This window comes from Lissotriton helveticus, chromosome 10 (genome assembly GCF_964261635.1).
Source record: "Lissotriton helveticus chromosome 10, aLisHel1.1, whole genome shotgun sequence".
Lineage (NCBI taxonomy): Eukaryota > Metazoa > Chordata > Amphibia > Caudata > Salamandridae > Lissotriton > Lissotriton helveticus.
This window is the reverse complement of record NC_136071.1, coordinates 149,280,561-149,305,979: the sequence shown is the minus strand read 5'-3', so window position 1 is coordinate 149,305,979 and position 25,419 is coordinate 149,280,561. Positions and strand designations below refer to the sequence as shown.

At 45.1% G+C, this 25,419-nt stretch overlaps 1 protein-coding gene across 2 annotated transcripts in view; it reads left to right on the top strand.

Moving 5' to 3' along the window:
- MAD1L1 (mitotic arrest deficient 1 like 1) overlaps positions 1-25,419 on the top strand; it is a 2,576,418-nt gene that overhangs the window by 950,811 nt on the left and 1,600,188 nt on the right. For both annotated transcript variants that reach the window (XM_078664968.1, XM_078664969.1), the window contains exon 12: positions 2,115-2,255. In XM_078664968.1, the coding sequence (XP_078521094.1) occupies positions 2,115-2,255 (141 nt within the window). The remainder of the gene's footprint in view (positions 1-2,114; positions 2,256-25,419) is intronic.

Sequence of the window (25,419 nt, the reverse complement as noted above, 5' to 3'; positions counted from 1 at the left end):
ACTGCTGTTTTGGTTCCTGGTTTTATTTATTCCACTATACACCCCTTTGAGGACCCTTAACACTTTTCCCCCCATGTCAATTTTATTTTCAGATTTGATACACTTTTCATAAAATGCCCTTTTGTTGCCACTGCACCAACTCCCATGTAAAAATTGTGTTTCCATTGCCTCCCTCGTGAATGGTAATAACAATATAGTAATAATGGTAAACTTCACATTTGTGTTGTTAGTGTATCAAGACCCCAAACTTTAGTTTGAATGAACCAAATGAAGCCGTCATCCCATGCGGTACTTAAACCGCTTATGTCGAGTACAAAATATGAAATTATCGCAGTCATTTGCAATAGCTCTTTCCGTCCCAGGATCTCTGAAAAACAAAGCATATGCCAGTGTTTTGGCGCAGCCTCACCCCAGGTGTACTCTGAGAAATATTGCTGCTGCCAAGCACTTCTCTCATCTTGCTGTTGGCTTTCCAGTTGTTGACAAGCTTAGCAATGCCAAATCCCTGCAAATAACACGAAATGTCACCTATTCCAGGCCTGCAGCAAAAATCCCCTGTAAGGCTGCCAGAGTATGATGGCTCAAACACACCAAGCTCACGGGACATCATTTTTATTTTCACAGTAGACGAGGTGACAAGGGCTTTGTTCCCCATAAAGTCAAATTTGTAATAAAACTCGACCGAATTTGGAAAAATAGCAAGAGACCAGGTGCATGTGCAGCAGTGTGCAAACAAGGATGGTGCCGGAAAGTTTGTGTATTTCGCTTCAGATAGCTTTATTACTGACTGGGGTCTGGTACTACACATTAGTAATGCAGCAGGGGCTGTGCGCGTACTACTAATTTGCCTATTAACCTATGCTGATATGTGTGCGCTTCGTCTACAGTGGCCATTTCCCCAGACACAATAGGCCTGACCTCCCTGGACAACCTTTCTGAAAAGGACCATTTATTATTGACTTAAAGTAGGTTACCCAGCGGTGGTGGGAAGTGTCACGCTTGATAAAATAAGCAAGTGTAATACAGGTATGAAAAACTAAGGGGCTGATTACGAGGCGTTCCCTGGCAGTGGTGGAGCGGCGCCACAATGAAGATGCTCAGCGTGACTGGCATAGTCCCGCTGAGCATATTATGAGTTCAGCCACCAGCAGCCATTTCGTGGTGGGGGCCCCGCCATGAAAAGGCTGGTGGTGGGGGAAACAAAGGGGGCCCCACAGGGCCCCCATACCACCCTCCCGCCATGGGTATACATACAGGGAGGCACAACCTGTGCCCACATGTCCTTATTTCCCTAAAGTTCCAGGACAGCCAAGAAAGTCACTGTCCAGTGCCGTGCTGGAAGCTTTTTGCCGTTTCCATTGAAGTGCCTGTTTTCCAGGCACCACCATGGGAAAGGCGAAGGGCCGTCCGTCGTACACGAGTTCAACTAGTAATACCTCACGCTGTGAGACGGCGCAACTGCGCCAAAGTCAAAATCAGGCTTAAGATTCTTCAGATGTACAAATCCCTTTAATTATTGTTGGCGAATCTCATTTGTTCCCAATTCAGTGGTACAGGATGTTGGAGCCAGCAATTATACAGCACACCCAGCTAACTTAAGTCCATTGCCACCTTTATTGTGCTATGTTGTTAGAACTGGAATGGTTTAAGGCTGCAGTTCTTAACCTTTCAACTTCTGTGGGCCCCCACGGAATCAATATTGCAATCCATTACTGCAGTCCCCTAGTCTAAGCAATTTCTATTAACTGGACCTCAAATCAATGCACAAAGATGCAAAAACCAGTATACACCAAACAAATGCCCAAATATTTTTATCTTTTCACATTTTCTATGTCGCTTGCTTATTTTTAAATACTTTTTTAATTTTAATATTTCATTTCGTAAAACTGTCTCCAATGCCCTGAGTAGGCCCTGTGGACCCCCAGTGGTCCTGGGACCACAGGTTAAGATCTGCTGGTTTTTCACAGATTGGCTGTTGTCACTTTGCAGACAAACTCCTAATACGAAAGAATATAATTTAACAGGATACTGTACTGTGAAAGTACCATGTATGAATTGAAATCCGCATTGTTGAAGGATCAGTAATGGTTTCCTCCATTTTTCCTCTGTTTCAGGAGCGAGATGGTATGCGGGCCATCCTGGACTCGTACGATAGTGAATTGACCCCAACTGAGCATTCACCGCAGCTCTACCACCGTCTGCGGGAAGCAGAAGAGATGCTGCAGAAGGTGCACAACCACAACAAAGAAATGGAGGTAAGTGGCGTTGGGCTCTTCTGTTGCTTAGATAAATATTGTCTGCATCTGATGGTTACTTCTTCATAGGCTGAAAGTATTGTGGCAAATAGCGCACATCAACTAGGCCATGAGCTGCAAATCACTGCGTGTAAATGGTAAAACCCATTGGAATTATGTCAAGAGAATATAGATGAAAGTATTTCTATTCAGAGGGTTGTGTTTGTAAAGCAACCATAATAATTTCATGCACATTAAGAATAAAACCGGTGTTGCATAATGTATTTTGCGAGAAATTGACTATATTTCCATTAATACGGATCACCTCTGCGCCAGAAGATAATTTATACAGATTCTTTATGTTAAAGTCCCATCTTCAAAACCTCATACATTTTCAGGAATTGGAAGTGAAGTGTCTTCACATGTAGCCATTCACAATAGGGAAATATTGTTCCCTGATCAACGATATCTCTGGAGGGCGAAGCGTAGTTGAAAATGTTTTTCTCTTAGATCAAAAAATAACTTAAGAATTCGCAATAAAAAATGTTTTATTGAATATATTTTTGGTCTTTTTCTAGTTATGAAAGGCGATGTGAAAATGGAACCTTGCCATAATTAACCCCTAAATGTATTGGTTTTGGGCTGTCTTGGGTATCGTGCTGTTGTGGTTTGATCCTATAATTTTGGATTTTCATGAACAATGCACTGGTCAAAGTGGAGAATGGTATGAGTTCCATTATGTTACTTTGTATGTAATTGGTTCATTTCCCTGTTTTATGTGATCCACTTGAAATTGACAGAAGTGATTTTTAGGCCTCATTTTATATATTTAATGGTTAAATCACCTTCGTTGTAGAAAACACAAGGGACGTGGTGATATGCAAGGCGTGAAGGGGCTCATCATAAGAGCTGGATAAAGGGTAGGAAATAAGCGCAGACCTACATTCTGAAGTACTAGGTGCACGCCAGAAGTATATTGGGGAAAAGTGCCTTTATTTCACACAGACATGACCTTTCTTCGCATAAAGGTTATCTACTGCCATGAGACCTTAATGGTCACCGTACCACATTCTACAACCAAGATAAAACACATTTTCCATATTACATAGTAAAAAAAGTGTAAGATCATACAGAATATCACCGTATGTAATCACTTACGCATGAAGGTACTCATAACTGGGTTACCAGCATCCATGCAGCGCACTGATACTATTGTTTGGTCCTGTTGTGCTTTGACCTTCGGTGCCTACCAACTTCTAATACTTTCTACAACAATCTATTTTTACTCATTCAAGCATAATTTCTCATACAGACCAAAACTGAGATAAAAGCTAGGAATAGTATTCCATGTCAAACAACTTACCTACAAGTTAGTTGAATACATGAATCTTAGGTAAGCACTTAGGTTAGATATTGATCCTAATCAACTCAAATCATAATATACAGACGCAATAACAACAATATGAAGTGCCTGTGTCATAGACCTTATCACATCCCTATCAAAGAGAGTGAAGGGGATTAATCAATCAATCAGTCCATTTGTAGAGCTCGCTACTCACTCGTGAGGGTCTCAAGGTGTTAAGGGGGGAAGGCAGCTATTGGTCGAACAGCCATGTCTTGAGGCGTCTCCTGAAGGTAAGCAGGTCCTGGGTCTTGCGTAGATGGGCGGGAAGGGTATTACATATCTTTGCGGCGAGCTAGGAGAAGGATCTGCCGCCGGTGGTCGTTCGACGGATGCGTGGGACGGTGGTGAGGGTGAGGTCAGCGGAGCTCAGTTGGCGGTTTGGGGTGTAGAAGGACAGTAGTTTGTTGAGGTATGCTGGTCCGGTGTTGTGGAGAGCTCTGCGTGCATGGGTGAGGAGCCTGAAGGGGATCCTCTTGTTGACCGGGAGCTAATGCACGTTTCGTAGGTGGGTGGTGATGTGGCTGTGGTGGGGGAGTCGGAGGATGAGGCATGCAGAGGCATTCTGTATGCGCTGGAGTCTCTTCTGGAGTGTAGGCGTGGTTCCTGCGTAGAGTGCGTTGCCGTAGTCCAGCCTGCTGCCGATGAGCGCTTGGGTGACCGTTCTCCTGGTTTTGATGGGGATCCATCTCTAGATTTTCCAGAGCATTCGTAGGGTGTTGAAGCAGGAGGAGGTGAAGGCGTTGACTTGCTGGGTCATGGCGTGCGTTGAGTCCAGGATGAACCCCAGATTGCGTGTGTGGTTTGTAGGTGTCGGGGGAGCTCCCAGCGTGGTTGGCCACCAGGAGTCATCCCAAGCGGAGGGGGTGGATCCGAGAAAGAGGACCTCCGTCTTGTCCGAGTTCAGTTTCAGGCAGCTGGTTTTCATCCATTCTGTGAAGGCCTCATTCCCACGTGGAGGTTGGATTTGGCGATGGCCGGGTCTTTGGTGAGGGAGAGGGTCAGCTGTGTGTCGTCGGCGTACAAGACAATTTCGAGGTGGTGGTGTTGGACGATGTTGGTGAGCGGAGCCATGTAGTTGTTAAAGAGGGTTGGGCTGAGGGATGATCCTTGGGGTACGCCGCAGGTGATTGTGGTGGCTTCGGAATGGTACTGGTGAGGCGGACTCTCCGGGTTCTGCCGGTGAGGAAGGAGGTGATCCAGTCCAGGGTTTTGCCTCGGATCCCTGCGCCGTGGAGGCGTGTGCGAAGGGTGCGGTGGCAAACGGTGTCGAAAGTGGCCGAGAGGTCCAGGAGGATGAGGGCCGCGGTCTCGCCCTTGTCTAGTATGACCCTGATGTCGTCAGTGGCGGCGATGAGGGCAGTCTCGGTGCTGTGGTCGCTGCAGAAGCCGAATTGGGAGGAGTCCAGAGCGTTGTTCTCCTGCAGGAAGAGGGTCAGTTGTCTGTTGGCGGTCTTCTTAATGACCTTTGCCGGGAACGGGAGCAGGGAGATGGGTTGGAAGTTCTTGAGGTCTTTTGGGTCCGCCTTGGGTTTCTTGAGGAGGGCGCTGATCTCGGCGTGTTTCCAGCTCTCTGGGAAGGTGGAGGTCTCTAAGGAGCTGTTGATGATCTTTCGAAGTTGGGGTGCGATGATGGTACTTGCCTTGTTGAAGATGTGGCGGGGCAGGGGTCGGAAGGTGAGCCGGAGTGGATGGTGTGCATGATTTTGGCGGTTTCTTCATCGTTGACGTTGTTCCAAGAGAGCAGAAGGTCGGAGCGTTCGGTGGGTGTGGATTCTGGGGTGGCGACGTCTGCCGTTTGCGTCTGGGTATCGAAGCTGTTGTAGATGTCTATGATCTTACGGTGGAAGAAGGTAGCCAGGGTGTCGCAGGGTACTTATGACGGTGGGAAGTCGCTGGAGCTAGGGGTGGTGAGTTCTTTCCCGATGTTGAAGAGTTCACTGCTGTTGTGTGCGTTGTTGTCTATGCGTTTCTTGAAGGAGGTTCTTTTGGCGGATCTGATGAGCTGATGGTGTCTGCACCTGGCGTTCATGAGGTTGCGTGGTTGTCCGGCGTCTGGTTCTTGCGCCATTGCTTCTCCAGATGGCTCTGGTGTTGGTGTGTCTCTCGGAGGGTTTCCTGATTGGGGTGAGGGTGTTGGCGCAGTCGTCTATCCATACTCAGACGTTGTGGGCTGCTGCGTTGGTCTTGGAGGGATCGGGAGGTGGGTCTCGGGCGAGTGCGGTGACCAGCTGGTCTTCTGTGATTTTTTTTTCCTGCTGCGGTGTGGGATGCCTTGTGGTTTGTTGTGTGTGGTGTGTTTCTCGAAGGAGAAGTTGATGTAGTGGTGGTCGTTCCATTGGAGTTCAGTGGTGTGGCTGAAGGTGACGTGGTTGCTGGTGGAGAAGATGCGGTCGAGCGGTTGTCCAGCGGAGTGTGTGGGTGTCGTGACGAGTTGTTTGAGTTCGAGGTTGTCTATCAGTGTTATGGAGTCGTCGTTGGCGTTCTTATGGTGGAAGTTCAGGTCTCCTAGGAGTATGTAGTCTGTGGAGGCGATTGCATGCATGCTGATGAGGTCGGCGATGGATTCGCTGAACTGTGGTCGTGGGCCCGGGGGTCTGTAGACGAAGGTTCCTCTGCGGGTGGTGGTGGTGTTGACGTGGATCTGGAAGTGTAGGTGTTCGGCCATGTTGAGGGCGTCTTCGGTGCTGGTTGAGACTCTGATGGTGTCCCTGTGGATGATGGCGATTCCTCCTCCAGGTTTGTTGTTATTCCGGTCTCTGCGCGCAATCTTTTAGCCATCAGGTATGGCTATGGCTATGTCCGGTGCCGAGGAGGTGTTCATCCAGGTTTCCGTCAGGAAGGTGACGTCCGGTGCGGAGGAGTCGAGCAGGATTAGTAGTATGGTAGGGGAAGCAGCACAGTACATTGATTTAGGTCATTCAGCCTGTAGGGTGACTTATCACATAAAAAATTAACCTTTATCCCCATCTGCATAGTGGAAGCTTGACCTATGTCAACCTTATACATATTCACCCTCATCCAATGTTGATAATGTTTCTGCCTTTCTTCTCAACTTAAGCAGCTTCCAAACTCTTTGTACATTCTTTGGTCACATGTCAAAGTAGATCAGTTTAAGCCAGTCACAAACCGTGACTTTAGACACTTTTATGCTGTCAAGGGCTTCGTAGCAAACATGTAGCCTTCTTTCTCTTGTTCTGCTTGCATCCAGATGTACTGTAATGTAATGTATCAAGTCTTCCTTTCCTTTTTTCTGTCCACTATGGACACAAAGCAGCTCCTATTTCTCATAAAGCCAAATGGAGAACCACTGTCATAATATGGTACCTCTGTGATTTCTTCTTAGCGGGTCCTAACTGCTTTCAATAATGAGCGTCTGCAAGCCTTAGAAAGCTAATTGGTGTCGCGGAGTACTCTATTGAATCGTTCAACTATTCAGTTTCCCTGCAGGTGGTGTATGTCTGTTTGTTCCGCCTGATGCTGTGTAAAAAAAAAAACATGTTAAGTCTGCGGAAGTGAAGTGGATATTAATATTAGAAACCAAAACCCCGGGAATGTTTCACTTGGAGAAACAAACACAGGATTCTAGTGTAAAGACGATGCAGGAGCAATAAAGTCACGTGAATATTTGTAGGAAATGCACTGATGTAGCCACCAGTACTTCACATACTTCACACACAGTAGTTGAAAAACATGACTGGCCGCCTTGATTCAATTCCAAATTTTTATTTCCCCTGAAATTGTTTTTTTCTCTGCACAAGTTCCTACTGAATTCAAAATCAAGTCCTTATCAGTCATCCACGTGTGTTGCCAATCCTGTACAACTCACAAGTAGGCCAAAATACCACTATAACTTGAAATAAGAGTTGTTTCTTCTGTTGGAATATTCACAGCTCTGCATGCACATTCTGAACTTCCAAACCAGAAATAACTACAGCTAAATTAGCACCCTGTAGATTTCCATTTGACACAAACAGCTTCGGGAAAGACCAGTGATAATGTTTTCTCATCCAATGAATACTGATGCCTTGTGTTCAATAGTGGCTTTAGCAGGTTCAAATGTAAGCATTGTAAAAAACAACTTTTGTGTCAATTTCTTTCTGTCTCAGAGAGGAATGCTGTTACTACACCAAAGTTAGCATTAGTTTATTTCCTGGCATCTGCAAAGAAGAGATCATTAAGATTTTTCTTTCATGCTTCAACCAAACTGTTTCTTTCACTTCCCCGCCTAAATGTCTGCATTTTCTTTAGCAAACTTCTCAGAGATGCCATATTCTCGGCTGATGAAGCAACCAACATTTAGTGGAAGCCTCACAGACTTCTGAAAGAATGTTGGTGGTTCTTGGTTAACCCTAAGATGTATTGACTCATTGGTACACATTAGATGTTTCTCTGTTCTCAAACCAACTACTGAAATGATTGGTTCTTGTAACTGTACCTCTATCCGGAGAATGCTCTAGCTCCCCCCCTTAAACTTCAACCATTTTCCTCAAGCATGCAAAGTTTGTTACACACACTCTACGTTGCTAGACAACGTAGACTTTTCCTGGAAGCCCACCATTTGCACTAGTTAAAAAAAAATTAAAAAAAACATTGTGAGTCTTAGAACAGTTGTGGCATGGAGGCCAGTTCAGTTATTGTCATGTTGAATCTGTACATGACCTCTGGAGTCAGCAAGTCACATTAGCATTGAGTTGATATTTTGTGTTATAGACGGCAGTTCATAGTGCCTTGTTAAATGCACTTCACTCTACAAAGTTAGTCAAGTAGGGTACATTAAATTAATTTTATACATTCAGCATTCTACAGTTGACAAACAGTTAAGTCCTGGCTCCTTGTACGATAAAGGTACAGCACCCTCTGAACACTCCACCTTCTCCAGTACACCCCCATGCTTCTTTATGTTGTTTTTTTAATTTTCTCAACAATGCTTGTATCTGCCTAGCACTATACCTTACTAGTTCTACCTCTTACTAGTTCTACCTCTGCTTTCAACCATATATGGTGGGTAAATCCAGAGACCTTCCAAAGTTTCGGACTAAATTCCTGTATTTGCACACTAATCTCACCCCTTCACTTACTACCACTTCTGCCAGAGTGCTTGTCTGGTAGTAAATCAAGTAAAGAGTGAAGTGTTGATTGAACTCTAAGGACTTGGTATACAGGGACAGAACCAATATGTTTGTGGTCTGATAATTAAAAATGGGATTGTGATGGATTTTATATTCTGCCTGTTTTATAGCACATTTGTACCATTTGCATGGCCTTGTAGTTTAACACTTTCGCTAATTATCTTAAATCATTAGGAAATCCAATGGAGTAGTGTTCCTATAATTTTTCAGTTGGCAATAACTTGTTTCATCATAGGTTGGCGACTGTTGATTTGCATTCTGTTTTCGATTAGCTACATTTTAGATGAGCTCATTTTAGTAAGATGAAAGTGAGAAATTGTTTTGTAAAACACATTTTCATTTTATAAACATTTCTATATGTTGCCAATAGGTAGCTGATTTTGAGACGTCCGTGACAGCAATTATGGTCTAATGATGTACAGATTAACAGAGTGATTGGTTGGCTGTGAAAATAATTGTCAGCAATTGGCCTATAATTGATTGCAGGGACTGGAATAGAGGATACTAAATGTAATGATAATGGAAGGAATAGAAGTGACTCAATTTGAAACCACTTATACTCTGGAAAGTGAAATTATATAAAGTCATTTGGAACTAATTAAAAGGTTCACATTTCAAACGTTTGTAAGCATATTTTCAAAGTATTTTGGTTTGAAAAATATATTGCTAAAAACTTCGGATTATAAGCCATCAAATTCACTCCTCTAACTAGCATGATTCCACAGAATTTTGAGCCACGGTGTAAATATTTAGGATTCAGAGCACATTAATTGTAGGAAACAATAAGTGGGGCTACTTACAAATTATGGGCTCTCCGCTGATGGAACTATTACTTTGGCTATAGTGCTGTTGAATTATGATGGGGTTATCCACGGTACAGTCGACTGAAATCATCTCAGAAGGTTAAACCCTTAATCTGATCTCTAAGCCTACATATTGTGGGGAACGGATCCTGGAAGACCATATCAGACAATACTATGGTCTAAATGCATTGCTTAGTATGTTGAGGAAAATGTTTATGATTGTACTTGGAACCGTCTTCTTTTGATCCTTTGCATATTCAGCCTTTCTATTCGGCCTTCTTTTGCAAATTTGTTGGGTTCATGTAATGGCATGATAGCTTCAATAATCATCAGTGAAGTTAAGCTGCAGTTTATTTATCATTATTGGGTTTGCAGCTTTTGTGGTAATATACAAATTGTTTGGGAAATCTTAGGGAGATGAGGTTTGCGAGAAGTTGTTAGTTCCCTGGTGGGTCTCTGTAGGTTAAGCCCAGGAGGAACTGTCTCTACATGCAATCACTGCTTGAAGAGGAGTAGTAAGACACTTGCCACAGAAACGGGGTTTGATGTCCTTTAAAAGAGCACAAAGTCATATAAATGAATGCAACGGGGAATTATTTGGACAAACGTTTAACTTTTGCAATGGCCCCTACCTTTTCACTTCTGTTATCCTGGAATACCGCAATGATACTGGAAAGCAGAAAAAACCGCTTAAATTATTTTTTTGTCCTGCACTTGTTATCCTTTCTAGAACCTCACAGGACTATTGAAAGAGCAGTCATATTGCTATACACTTTTCCTTATTTTATGTACCGGGTTTTGAATCTGCAGTCTCTTAAATTAAGCCGGATGTGCTCCCTGTAGAATAAGCACTGGAGTTCTTTCACCCTTGTACAAACTCTTCAACCAATTAACATAACTTGTTTGTAAGTGGCACTTTTATCACAGCAAAAGATGGCAATTTTAATGAAGCGAAAATAAAACGCTGTTTAGACTGGTTGTAATAAACGTTAGCGTGGAAGTACGTCTTAAAAGCGCATTTATACAAATAATGCTTAGTGGTCAGATAATACTAAAACACATTTTCAGGACAATTGGCTTTCTTTACAGTAATAACCGCCTCTTGTCTGTTCAACACGTGGATTGCAGTATTCTCGAAAGAGAACTAATGTATGATTAGAAAAAAAAATGTTTTAGGAAAACTGGCTGAAGATTGATTACAGGCTTTTTCCTTCCTCAATAAATGTGTTTTGAGCATATTCACTCTTCTGTATTGGATAATCGACTTTGTTGTTGAACAGGAGCACTTCTAGGGTATTCTTGACTGTTTGTGGCATGTGACATAGTGGCTAATTAAAAAAAATCACTTTCACGCACAGTGGTTGTTTAGAGAAATATTTGTGTTCAAGGTCGCATGTGATAACTTTCGAATGTCTTCCATTTGTCAAAGATTTGCAATATTCAGTTTAGGAAGACCCACAAAGCAGTGGTGTTTGTTTAGGCAAAGTCTGTTCATGGCAATTAAAGATGTGGCGCGTCGAGTATCAAACGTGTGGGTACCAGGAGGCGGTAAAGTGTTAGGAAGAACAAATTTCAGATATATACATGACGTAAAGAAGCAGAGTGACTGTTAATATCTGGAATAGATATACTTAAATGAGTATTCTCCATTCACGATTGAAATATAAATAGTGTTTTATGTTTCTGCTTCTCGCACTGCGAGAAAGCTGGAGGGTTTGGTTGGGGGCGGGCGGGTTTTTGGTCCTGCTCCAGGGCATGGGAGGAGTGGGTTGCCCACTGTTGTGGGCGCTGACTGTTTGGTCGGCTCCAGGGCTGCCCAAACCAGTCATACGCACTCGGCCCTTTTCATGGAGAAATTGGCCTCCCCATAGACGCCTGTGTGGTGGGCGTCCCAGCCATTCACAATGCTGCCATTGCAGCACTGTAATTGGCTTAGGGGAGGGGAGGGAGGCTGCCTGCTTCCTGTTGGGAGAAGAGGACGCAGGACCGGGCCGTGGAGGTAAGTTACATTTTTAAAATGTATTTAAAATTCACCCCACCCGCGAGTCATGCTGGCTGCAACTGAGATTAATATAGAAACACTCCATTCTGGCATCTTCAGGATTCCCCTGTAGCTTACCTGCGGCCACTTGGTGAAGGAAGGGAAGTGATGGCTGATGAGTTACAGAAACATCTGTATTATGTCTGTTAAATTATCCCTTGAACCCTCCATAATGAGCATCTCCCATCTTGTTCAGTTCTTAGAGCACAATAGCTAATCAACTCTTATATCATCCCTTTTAGCAACATGTACTTCTCATTATTGGTGAAACAATCCTACCGCTTTATTTACCAAGGATTACCAACAATGCATACCTCCGTCTCTAAAGGTCTATAGTTGGAGAAAGTCCGCTTATAGGTCAGGTACACACAGCTGATGCTTCTGTAGCAGCCTAGTCTGATCTGAGCAGGCTAACACCCCATGCAGTTGTCTTTGAGAACCAGTTGAACCAGTTGTTCAGCTGTGATGGGTTACATATAGAGTTGTTGTGTTTTGCAGAGTGCAACTCCCTATTAGTGAAATATCACTTTCGTTGTTTAAAACACTGTTCCATCTTGTGCCAGAGGCAAAAGATTTGCCACCACTGGGGGCCCTCATTTTGCTCCACTGCAAAAAACCTCTTTATTTTATGTATGGCTATGTCGTGATCTCTGTATGTATGTGGTATTTCTATAGTGCAAACCTAGTTAAAGGCAACAGAGCAGTGAAGATGAAAGGCAATTATATAGTCAACTAGTGATTTGAGAGAGTGCTGATTTGTCGACTGTTAGTGCATCATGATGGGGCCTTCTTTCCTGAACTGGAGCAGGGTTAGGGCCGATCCTGGGTGCATAAACAGGCCTCTTGCCTTGTTTTTTTTTTTACACTTCTTAGTATCTAGTGTCCTAGCTGCTAGAGTGGCGAGAGCCTCCTCAGATGATGAGCCTGTCAGCCAGAAAGGTGGATGTGCAGGACATTCATTTTAAATGATGTAGACGGTTGGGAAAATGGTGTGGGCCACCAAGGGGAGTGAGTGAAGTTCCATTAGGATGAGGTTGCAGTCCTATATCCTCAGACTGTGATGAGATGTGGCAGGCGTGTAAGATGTTCGTCAGTGAAGCCATTGTGAAGTTTGGCAGGCAATGGAGCCGAGCGTTTACACAATCCAGTTGTGAAACTAAGAGGAATTGAATCGAAGTTCTGAAGTCACCTTCTCGATTGGTTTCGCTGTCTTTAGTAGAGAGTGCTGATATCAGAATTCCCTTCTTTGTTTGAAAATGAGTTCCCTGAGGGAGAGGTTGGTATCTAGGATGAATCCAAGTGAGTTGACATTAGGTGAAGTTTAAGTTTGAAGCCATCCAGATTCATGCCATTCAGCTAGATTTGCACTCTCTTACACTTTGAATGGCAGTGGTCACCGCACATCTTAGGAGTTTGGATATACCAGCCATCCCCTACCTAGATGACTGGCTGTTGAAGATAGGTTTGCTACTGTTAGTTGCAGACCCACCTCCAGATGAATGCGAACCTTCTCACATCTTTGGGGTTCTGGATCCAAAGTCATACCTGACTACGGAGGCTCCTAATTATTGAAGACATTCTGGTTGCAGTGCGGTTTTGGGCTTCCCATCTGGGTTAACGAGTCCAGGACATTTGGGCTCTGCTCTCAATGTTTCAATCTTGGTCCTGAACTTCAGTGACAGTGGCTCTGAGTCTTTTTGGCCTCTTGACCTCCTGCATCCTGCTATTCAAATATGCCAGATATCACATGCAGGCTCTGCAGTGGGATCTCAAGTCTCGGAGGGGCTCAACACCAAGGGAACCTATTGGTTTCCATCCATGTTCCAGAGGCGACTCCTAATGACCTGTAGTGGTGACTGCTTGACTGCAATTGGACCTGTGGAAAACCTCTCTCTCTCTCTAACCCACCCAGAGCTGATGGTAGTGACAGACTCATCACTGTTGTGTTGTGGAGGTCACCTGGGAGAGGTGGAGATCTGTGTACTCTGTTCTCCGGCGGAGACCCGGCTCCATATCAACTTCAAGTTATGGGGAATTCAAGTTCAAAAAGTCTTTATTTCGATAAATTCATCATAAAAGACATCATAAAACATTCTTCTTATATATAGAATAACTAGTCCTCCAGATAATACATAGATAAAAACACAATGGATTAAATACATAAAACAGGATTAAATTAGCATATTTAGACGTTCCTGAAAACAGTACATTTAAAACATCAAGTTATTAATTAGCTAACGAATATCAATCATTTATTTAGGTACCTAACTCTGATAACCCAGATCCACCCCAAAAATTTAGCAACCGCTGTGGCCACCGGAATGATGTAATAGTCCTCAGCCTCCACAAAGCTTCCTGACCCACCCATGTTCTCAGGTTGTTACAAATTGGTTTTAACCATTTTCTCCTGGGGGTTAGGTATGCAGGGCAACCAAAAAAGACATGACCAATAGACTCTATCTGGTCACAACACCATGGGCAGGTGGTCAGAGACTTTCCCCCCCATTTATGTGTAAAAGATCTTAATGGTAATGCCCCAACTCTAAATTGATGGTACAGTTTCCTGTCTAGGCTCTTAGTAATGACATCCCAGTAATTTTTAAACAGGGGGTCAAGCTTGTGAGTTAAAAACCTACTAGTCAGGGAGGCTGAGTCCGACTGGGTAATAAGCTGATTTCTTAGAGCTGCCCAGTATTGATCCTTGAATGCCCTTTTAGAAGGAAAAACATTGCTTCCGGGTTCCAACCACAACTCACTTAGGCCCATGATCTCCAGTGTGGTTTTAACACATTTGAACCACGGTATGTTTCCAGAGCCCACTATAGATCTCACATCTTGGATTTCCTTTGCAAAGGAAGCGAGTTCCGGAGTTGTCCATATCCTCCTCCACAGTGCAACAATCCTAAAACGTGCTCCATCTTCAATTGATTGGCAACCTAGATCTAATAACAGGGGTTTCATTGGGGTAGATTGGGGCAAACCAACCAAACAACGTAAAAATTTATTTTGCACTCTAACTAGGGGAGACAGATCAGAGTAACCCCAAAGGTCCGCACCGTACAATATTGCCGAACATATTTTTGCATTGTATATTTTAAGTGCAGGACCAATTATTTTTGTCAGTGAGGTTCTCTGTTCCTTAATGAGACAACCAGTCAGATGGGCGAACTTTAGGGACAGAACATCAATCTGGGCTTTCCATCTAGCTCTATTTTCAAGAACAACCCCCAAGTAGTCATCGTTTCCACCTGCTCTAACCCTATACCATTCAGGCTGACATAACCCGCCTGTGGCCTATTTTTAGTCAACACCATAAATTTGGTTTTGCTCACATCAATTTGGAGGTCATTTATCTTGCAGAATGCCTCAAATTTATTCAGTGCTGTTTGTAAGCCCTTTTGGGTTTTGGACAGGATAAGGGTATCGTCTGCAAAAATAAGTAGTGGGAACTTTGTACCACCCAGCATCAGAGCATCCGTCGGGGTGTCCGCAAAAAACGGAACGACTCTGTTAATAAATAATAAAAACAGAGTCGGTGCCAGAACACACCCTTGGCGGACACCACGTCTGACCGGAAATCTCTGGGTAACCTGCCCCTGCCTTCCCCATCTGACTTGTGCAAAGTTAGCCCCATGCAGTCTTATAACCAAATTCAAAAGATCACTTGGCATACCCATATTGGACAAGACCTCCCATAACTTGACTTGGGGGACCAAGTCGAATGCAGACTTTAAGTCTACAAACGCAGCATAGATTGTTCCTCCACCCAGGGACACCACCTTCCAATAAATGAGAATAAATCTGAGCACCTGGTCGATGGTACTGACACAGGTTCTAAAACCGGCCTGCATAGGGGATAAGATGTTCTCGATATCCATCCAAGCCTGGATTTTAGCCAACACCATCCTAGATATAATTTTTTGGATGGCGTCTATCAGACTAATGAGTCAGTAATTCCCCGGGTTTGATCGGTCGCCATTTTTAAATATGGGAAGAATTTCCGCCCCCTGCCAAGAATCCAGGATCGGGGCACCCTTCACTATTGCGTTCGCAAGAACGGTTGTGTACGGCACCCATACCCCTGGAGCGTGTTTAAATAAATCTGCCGGGATAGAGTCCATACCTCGGGCTTTACCGCCTTTGGTTAGACCCAGCGCGATCTCCGCATCCTTGGACTCAAAAACATCGGGGAGGCCCCGCAGCCTTGGCAATGAGGCAATTAATTCCGGGCCTCCGATAACCGCAGTTTCGGGACCCCTAAACTGCGACTCAGTGTTCTACCCATACGTCCACAGCAACATGATTGGTAGGGGTTTGTAAGTCCAAGCCACTACCCCATTTGACGATCTGCCAAAACTTAATCTGGTTATTAGACAGACTTGCCTCATATAGGTCCTGCTAGTGGCGATCGTCCCATTCTCTCTTTGCCTTGATCAATAACTTTTTATACTCTACCCTTGCCTTCCTAATGTCTATGGTAGCGCGACTTTTTATTGCTATAATCAGGTCACTATGAGCCTAACGGCACTGTTTCGTATACCATTTATGACCTAATTTAGCTGTCGAGCTGTTTATAGGTTTAACATTTTTAGTAAAAAAGTGCTTTCAGGGAGCTAAAGAGCTGATCATGTAAAATACTTAATTGCGCCAGGTTGTCCACAGAATTAGACAATGTTTGCATGACATGCTGGGTGTTTAAAACGATATGGGATAAAAAAGCCTCTGCTGTAACACACTCGATGTTATGAGTGTGAACTGGGTTACTTTCGAGCTTCAAGGTGAGGACCAAAGGGTTATGGTCACTCTCCGGGCGAGCATGAACAGACATGTCCACCAATGATGACCAGTACTCAACCTTTAGCATAATGTAGTCAATTCGGCTCGATCTAATGTTGTTGTCAAAAGTGACTCTACCGATTTTATCAGAGTGCGATCGGCCATTTACAGCTCTCAACCCCCATTCGAGCATAAACCCAGCCAATGTAATGCAGCTTCAGCCCCTTTCTTAATTGGTGTTAATTCTAGGGGAGGAACATTCCAGAGCTTATCTTCTTCTATAGCAAAGTCTTCTCCACCACCCACATAAGGCTCAAAAGTGCAATTAAAATCCCCAGCCACAATAAGGAACTTATCCCTCCCTATCACACTTAGTAGAGAGTCAAGCTCTTTTAGAATAATCACCGGTCTCCGCCCCCTGGGTAGGCCACGGGCATATACATTGACAATAAATATATCTCGATGGTTGGGTCTAGTGAGCTTTATCCCAACAATGTCAGGGTTGTGCACGATCACCTCAGTGGGCCTATATTTAACTGTCTGCCTTACCCAAATAGTAAGGCCTCTTGACGCCCTTCCTTTTCTCACCCTAATAGCTGGTTTATAAAAGTTCAAATATCCTAGGCGATGTAGAGGATTTATTGCCCAAGTCTCCTGGAATAAGAGGATATCTTGTAGGTCCACGAAATCAGCCCACTCGCCAATTTCTAACCTACTAATCAACCCTGCAATATTCCATGAAACTAATTTAAGAGAGGCGTCTTGGCTAGCCAACAGAGAAGAGTCTACGTTGTAGTCTAAAATACTATCTGCCTCCATCGAGACTTCACTACCTAGCAACTCTATATTACTACCGCCTGCAATTGTTGGCTCTCCCTGAATAACAATGGCTGGTTGTAAAATACCCAGTTGTTTAGATAGATCATTATCACCAGCTACATTAGGGAGTCAATCCACAATCCACACCCTCTAAATCTGTGAGAGGATCAAACCTATTAGACACAGGAAAATGGTGTACCACCCGGTGCAACGGATTTGCACCAATAGGTCCCCTCAATCGGAAAATAGGATGAGGAGTGTAACGGCCATTATTTGTACCAGGATAGAAATAATCAAGGCCCAGAGATTGGATATCACCTTCTCTACCAAACCTAGGCTCTCTCCGGATGTGATCTACCACCCAGGGATCCCTAAAATTCACTACAATACAATCCCCCTCTAAATCTTTAGGGTTTTTACCCACCCAGTGCACCCTTCCAACTCCCAAAATCTCAGTATTTGAAGAGGGGGAAGAGTCCTGTTCCTATTTAACCAAAAGATCACCTTATTTTTCAACTCCCTATACGATTCCGATTTTCCTACCCGTAGAGCTCGTACACCCACCAGTACAATCGAATATGGTGCAGACTCGGGTGGGAGATTTATACTGGGAAGGTATTCTTTGCGGGCTTCCTTCACCTGCTGGAGTTGCCCATTGGTCCTACTACCAGCTAATAATGCACTAGGTGCGGGCTGCGGCCTAGGCCCCGTCTCCATCACTCTCCCACCAGTCCTGGAAGGACCTACTGGTTGGATATTCTGGCTCGGTTGTAACGGTATACTGTTAGACTTTTTGCCTGGGGCCTGAACGGCCGCCCTTACAACATTACCAGAACCCGGACCCTTAGAGGTAATAACCGGGGTATTAGAACTAGCCGTACTTTTAGCCAGATCGGCCAATATAAGTGAGTTGCCTGTGACCTGTTTCTCAATCTGGTCAACAGGTTGCCCGATAGGCAGAAACATGTTGGCCCATTATCAGACAGATATTTGTTGACTGTCTTCATAGCACTGTTCTAGTTTTTAATTAAGAGGTGTTGCTCAGCTGAAGAATAAAATTTATAGAAGAAGGACACACCATCCTATTTTAACTCACTACACTTAATATTTTGTTTGTTGCACTTTAATTCACTAACCATCAAAAGATCAGCAATCAGATGGCGGCTCGTTTATGTTGGTAGGACCAAATCCAAAACCAGCAACGAATGGTGTGGCTTATAGGTCCCAATGATCAAGGGACTAGCCTATATCACACCTGGGTATGGCCAGATGATAGGACTGATCATCAAGTCTATTTGATGGTAACCCATTGCGCAATGGTGCGGATTACGCCAACCAATCTGTAGATGACCCATGAGTGTCTGAATGCTTCTTAACATAATGTTCTACAGGCTATCCTTAGGTGACTTTTTCACTCCGAGACTTTGATAGTTCGGTTTGACAGCACAGCTTATCTTCTCAGCTGTTAGACCCCCTGTGTGTGTGTTGTATATGTAGAGGTATCTGGGGATATTAACCAGGGTGGGCCTTTAAACTTTGAATCCCTGTGACCCTCATTGAATTGTTGAATTATGATACTAATTTGGAATTGATCATCCTAGTTCTCTCTAGAAGAGGCAGCATCAGAGATTTTACCAGGATTTCAATTTTTCCTAGGAATCCACCCTCATCAATAAGACAATTGGGAGAGTGAGTAGCTGCTATTGGAGTCCTAGGTGAGTTAGGGGGCTGAACAACAACTGATGGGGCCGAGATAATAATCTTCTTTTGTATTTTCGCTTGACGACCCTTCAGAGGGCTACCCCCTCTTTTCTTGTTATTAGGTTTATTCTTAGCTGGTGTCCCCTGGTTGGAGTTTGGGGGGGATAATGTAGATGCCCTTGAAGAATTATGTACTCCTATGTTACCACTATCGGAGGTCAGACTTGATGGAGACAAATTTACAATAGAACAGTCATTTTCTACAATATCCACCAACCTAATATCATCACCTATGGGATTGATAGGTACCGGGGAGACCACCGACCTAATACGACCTAAGGACGATCGCTTCCCCGTTATTAGATCTAGAGACAGCCACCCCACCTGAGGAGGAAAGTGTAACATGTCTATTCTTCCCAGATCGTAAAGACATAATACCTTCTACCAACACTATGCAACAAATATTGGAATCGTATGTTATCGATACAAAACTTAGCTGGGTGAGAAGGAGGGAACAAGTCGTAATCGGGATGCCAATGAAAGAGGGGTGGCCCGGCCCGGCCTTAGTCGTCCTTGGACGGCCTTAAACGGCCCGCCCTTTGCCCGGGCTTAGCCCGGCAATATTGCCGAATTTAACCTTCCTGGCGAGGGGCGTGTACACCGGGGGAAGAGGCACCAGCTGTGAGGGAGTGTAGCCTGCTGGTCCTCGCAGTCCCCCGGTGATTCCCTCCAATCAGCGGCAGTCAGCAGGCGTCACCTGTGGAGCGGGGGCCGAGAATGCAGGCAAAGTTTTAAGCAGAGTTCAAGGCAAGAAAAACACCACGAGTCCCAAATCGCCTCCAATCGGACACGGGACCTCAGGCAGAAAAGAACGCTGTGAGCGGCTCCCGCGGAGCGGTGGCCGCGAAAAGTTAATGAAGTCACCTGGCAGGGGGCGTGTAGACCGGGGGAAGAGGCACCAGCTGTGAGGGAGTGTAGCCTGCTGGTCCTCGCAGTCCCCCGGTGATTCCCTCCAATCAGCGGCAGTCAGCAGTCTCCCAGGCGTCACCCGTGGAGCGGGGGCCGAGAATGCAGGCAAAGTTTTAAGCAGAGTTCCAGGCAAGAAAAACACCACGAGTCCCAAATCGCCTGGGGAATTCACTTGGCGTGAAAAGCCTTATGTCCAACCATCTGGACGCTGGTTCAGGTGCTCACTGACAAAACCACCGGAATGCGGTATTGCGCCTATCAGGACAGATGGCGTCCTGGGTCCTTTGCCAGGAGGCTCTCCTCCTCTGGAACTGGCTAAGCCCTCAAAGCATTTCCATGGTCATGAACCAACTAGTGGAGTCTTTGAATGTCGGGGCTGATGAACTCAGCCGCCAACCCCTAGTGGAACACGAATGGGAGTTGCTCTCCAAAGTGGCGCAAGCTGTTATCCAGCATTGGGGAGAACCCTTGCTGGAGTTTCCAAGAGGACTCTCCCTTGGAAATGCATTTTGCCTATAATGGAGCACAGGATTCCTGTGTGCCTTTCCACCTCTGTCTCTCCTACCCAGCGGTATGAAGAACAACAGGAACAATGGAGCCCAGGTCATCCTAATGGATCTGGATTGAGTACAGAGAATGTGGTACCAGAAACCTCTTGTCATGGCATCTGCCCTCCGATCATGATACCACTTTAAGAGGGTCTTCTTTCGCAGCAACAGAGCAACATTGTATAACTTTTGAAAATCTAGACCGCCATGTTTGGAGCTTGAACAGCAGCAGTTCACTATATTCAAACCCTTTGTGATGCTTAAGTAGGACCTTAATTTGGTTATCACATGTCCTAGTTGTAACCCATTTTTTGTTTACTGCTCACCTGTTCACTGTCTCCTTACCACAAAAACAGTTTTTCTCATCGCAATCACTTCAGTTTGTTGCATGAAAGAGCTTCAAGCTTTTTCAGTATAGCCCCTCTATACCATCTTCTTACAGGAAAATTTGGAGCTATGGAATAGAGGCCTTTCTATTGAAGAATATAATTGCCTTTCACATTGGTCAGTCAATCAAACACAAAAAGATGATGGACGGAATGTTGAACATTGTCAAACATTCACCCCCAGTCACAGATCTGGGTTTAATCCATCATTTTTTTGCTTGCCACGCCATTCCAGTTTGGACGCAACCATATGCAAATCAGCCTTGACCCTGTTCCCCATGGACAATCCGCTCTTTGTGGTGTCTCTGGAGCAAAGAAGGACAAGGCAGTTTATAATCCAACTTTATCACAACGGGTTGTCCTCTGTATTAAGATCTGCTATGTATTGGCTAAAGAGGAGCCCCAGAAGGTCTGAGGGTTCATTCCTCCAGAGCCAAAACTGCTACCACTGCATTAGGACATGGAGTGCCTGTTATGGATCTCTGTCAGGCCACGTGACCCTCAATAGACATGTTCACAAAGCACTATTGCCTTTTAAGCCAGGCCCGCTGGGATGGGCTTTTTGCCCATTCTGGCTTGTGGGACTTTTTGGTCTGAACCATTTCAGGCTGTCAGATCTGATCAGGTATTGAGCTCTGCCTCCTAGGGCATGGACAGTCAAGTGAAAACTGAGATGAACATGCAGAGGTGGCATTTATATGAGTCTCAAATGTCACTTCTGGTACAGGGAAAGGCTGACGTAGAGCTTCAGGAGGCCACCTGCTCACATGCATAAGCAGTGCTCTGAAACCTTCCATTGTCACCTGGGTATATTCACAAGGTGAGAAATATGCATTATTGTCAATGGTTGATGCTAACTCATTCCCAAGTGGGAAATGGTTCAGTGTATGTGTCTGGGAAGGGGAGGGGGGTTGAGCGAAGGCTGAAAATCATATCATCAATACTTGGTGTCTTACATCACCCTCTCAAACTCTGATGTCCCCCCTTGCCCATAGATAAACCCTACCCATCATGCTGTCACTTTCCAACTGTGTGCCCATCCATCCTCTTAAATAACACAGTGCACATAGCTGACTAAAGTCTTCTTCGCCTCCACTCCGTAACACCCATAGTCCCTGTTTTTCCTACCAACAGATGCACTTGGTTTCCTCCTGCCACTTGCCACTGGGCTCATTTCATCTGCTGGAACTATGTTGTCACACCAGGTGTCTTTTATATGGCCTTACATTGTAAATATCAGATCCAACATCTGGTTATTCACTGGCATAGCAACTATGGAAAACCAAGGTTGCCAATGGCCTCACGACTAAAGCGTGATTTTACCGGCCTAGTGGTGGGTAAATGGGTTCTCTCCATGTCATCAACAACTCTGGCAAAGCGGCTGTCGGCATGGACCCTCTCTTGGTTTTTGAGCTGAAACAATTGCTGTCAAGGAAAGATAGCATGACTCCTGGTATTGATTTTTGGGCAAGTGATGGGAGCCAGATTATCAGAAATTTTATTTTCGGGGTGTTCCTAAGGGAGATGGATTAAATTTGGAGTACACTCAGTTTTGCTATATGTGACATACATGTGCAGATTTGAAGATTATGTGGTCTTTGTTACCATTGTTAAGTGTATGGAAGGATCATGATACACGAGACGCAAAGCCTCGTGATAAAAGTGCCTGTAAAACACATAATAAATTCATGATCTCTTACCTCAGCCTGGCTGACTCTGATTTTTAGTTCGAGCCTAGAGCCAGCGCGCATGCGCGCCTTGAGCCAGTGCGCCTGCGCTGCTCTGCGAGATTTGTTGGGGTGGAGTAACGAATAGAAGACCCGCCCACTCTCCGCCCATATTTGCAATTGGCTTGTGTCATTGTCTGTCCTAAATGCTGGCTTCTGATTCGTAAATAGGCTTGTTAGTCCCTCCTTAGTACCGCCTCCTCTTCATTTGTCACCTCCCATGGCGACTGGCCCCTTTACTTCGGTTGTTACACGGTACGTGTTATTTAGACTGTGAGCACTATTTTCTTTATTCAGTTTCTTTTACTGTAGGCACGACGTGCTTTGATGCCTTCTTTACCCCCCCTCCCGTTGTCGTGCCTTATTTATTCCTCCGCCCTCCCTCCCGTTGTCGTGACTTCTCCCTCCCCCTGTCTACCCACCCGCTCGCCCTCCCGTTGTCTACGATGCTTACTATTTACAATGCAATAGGTCTCGCATTTACGCGAGTTTGAGCTATTGGCATTGTAAATGACAATGCCTTTTATGTATGTTTTCGTTTTTTAAAACCTAAATAAAACGCATTGTCATTTACAATGCTAACAGCTTAAACAATTGTAAATGTGAGACCTATTGCATTGCAATAGTAGGTATTTGAATACTCTCTGTGTCTTGCCTTTCTCCTGAAAGCATGAGTTCATATTCCCAAACAGGGAGAGTGGAGCTTGGATTTATGAATCCATGCAGGCTTTACGCACGCCTTATTCGACTGAAACTGGGACTATGGAACTAGGGCACAAAGTGCTACCCTAGATCACACAGTTTAGATAATTTGCAGCAATGGAATTAGAAGGAAAGTTTTCGGGGTCATTTACCGATTAGACCGCATTGCCTCCCTACCAATGGAACCAACTGCCTCTTCTTTTAGTATTCAAAGCCGAACAGAGTTTCCTTTCAGAAATCTCTTCAGGGGGCTTACTTACACAATATTTATCACTGCGTCTCATTCACACCCTGCATGCGTACACTAGGGGGCTCTATGATGACAACGGACTGGTTTTGATTGACGGAGACGAAGTGGAAGACGAGGCAGCAGCTTGCACAGAGCATGCGCAGGATCTCAGCCTGTGGTGAGCCTTGAGAAGAAAGAAGGCGCTTTATTAACTGTCCTCGCGGCCAGATTCCACGAGCGCAGTGCTTTTAGTCGCCCGGGTCTCACCGGGTCTCAGAGCTAGCAGTCATTATAAAACAGCTTCATATCAGCCTCTCTATTCCAACGCTGAACTGTACAATCAACAAGCATTTGCAATGCAACGGTCTTGTCTTTGCAAAAGTTAGAGCTATTGGCAGTGTAAATGACAAAATGTTTATTTATGTGTTGGTTTTGAAAACAGATAAATCAATGGCATTGTCATTTACAATGCCAATAGCTTAATCTCTCACAAATGCGAGACCTATTGCATTTGCAATGCCATAGGTCGCGTATTTACGCGAGTTTGAGCTATTGACATTGCAAATAATGCGTTTTATTTATGTTTCAAAAACACACACACAGCCGCACACAGCCACACACGCACACAGCCACACACGCACACAGCCACACACGCACACAGCCACACACGCACACAGCCACACACGCACACAGCCACACACGCACACACACACACACACAGCCACACACACACACACACACAGCCACACACACACACAGCCACACACACACACAGCCACACACGCACACAGCCACACACGCACACAGCCACACACGCACACAGCCACACACGCACACAGCCACACACGCACACAGCCACACACGCACACACACACACACAGCCACACACACACACACACAGCCACACACACACACACAGCCACACACACACAGCCACACACACAGCCACACACACAGCCACACACACAGCCACACACACAGCCACACACACACACAGCCACACACACACACACACACACAGCCACACACACACAGCCACACACACACAGCCACACACACACAGCCACACACACGACACACACACACACACACACACAGCGACACACACAGCGACACACACACAGCCACACACACACAGCCACACACACACAGCCACACACACACAGCCACACACACACAGCCACACACACACAGCCACACACACACAGCCACACACACACAGCCACACACACACACAGCCACACACACACACAGCCACACACACACACAGCCACACACACACACAGCCACACACACACACAGCCACACACACACACACACACACACATCGACACACACACACACACACACACACACATCGACACACACACACACACACATCGACACACACACGACACACACACACACACACACACACACACAGCGACACACACAGCGACACACACACAGCCACACACACAGCCACACACACAGCGACACACACACAGCCACACGCACACACACACAGCCACACACGCACACACACACACACACGCACACACACACACACACGCACACACACACACACACACACACAGCCACACACACAACACCAAGCCAACACCTTTCTTTGACGGTGACTGTTGCACTCTAATTTTCTGGTGGAAGGGCTCTCTCAAACAGTGATCTAGCCACGTTTAACTTTTTTTTCCAGACATGAAGTTCTGGTTAGATTCTGTGGCGGGGCTTGTGTGTAGCGTCACTGTGCGACAATGGAGGGCGCAGCATACTACGTGAAATAAAAACAGGTCTAAGCAGTCTACACGAGATGTCCCAGGAATCAGTCTCCCTTCTTAAATGAAAATATAATCTTGTTAAATTCATCATCAGCCACAGCTCGGTGATCCACCCAACTACTCATGGCGTTATGTATTGTTGCCTTACTGTATACGGTACAAAAGGGGGTGGTGA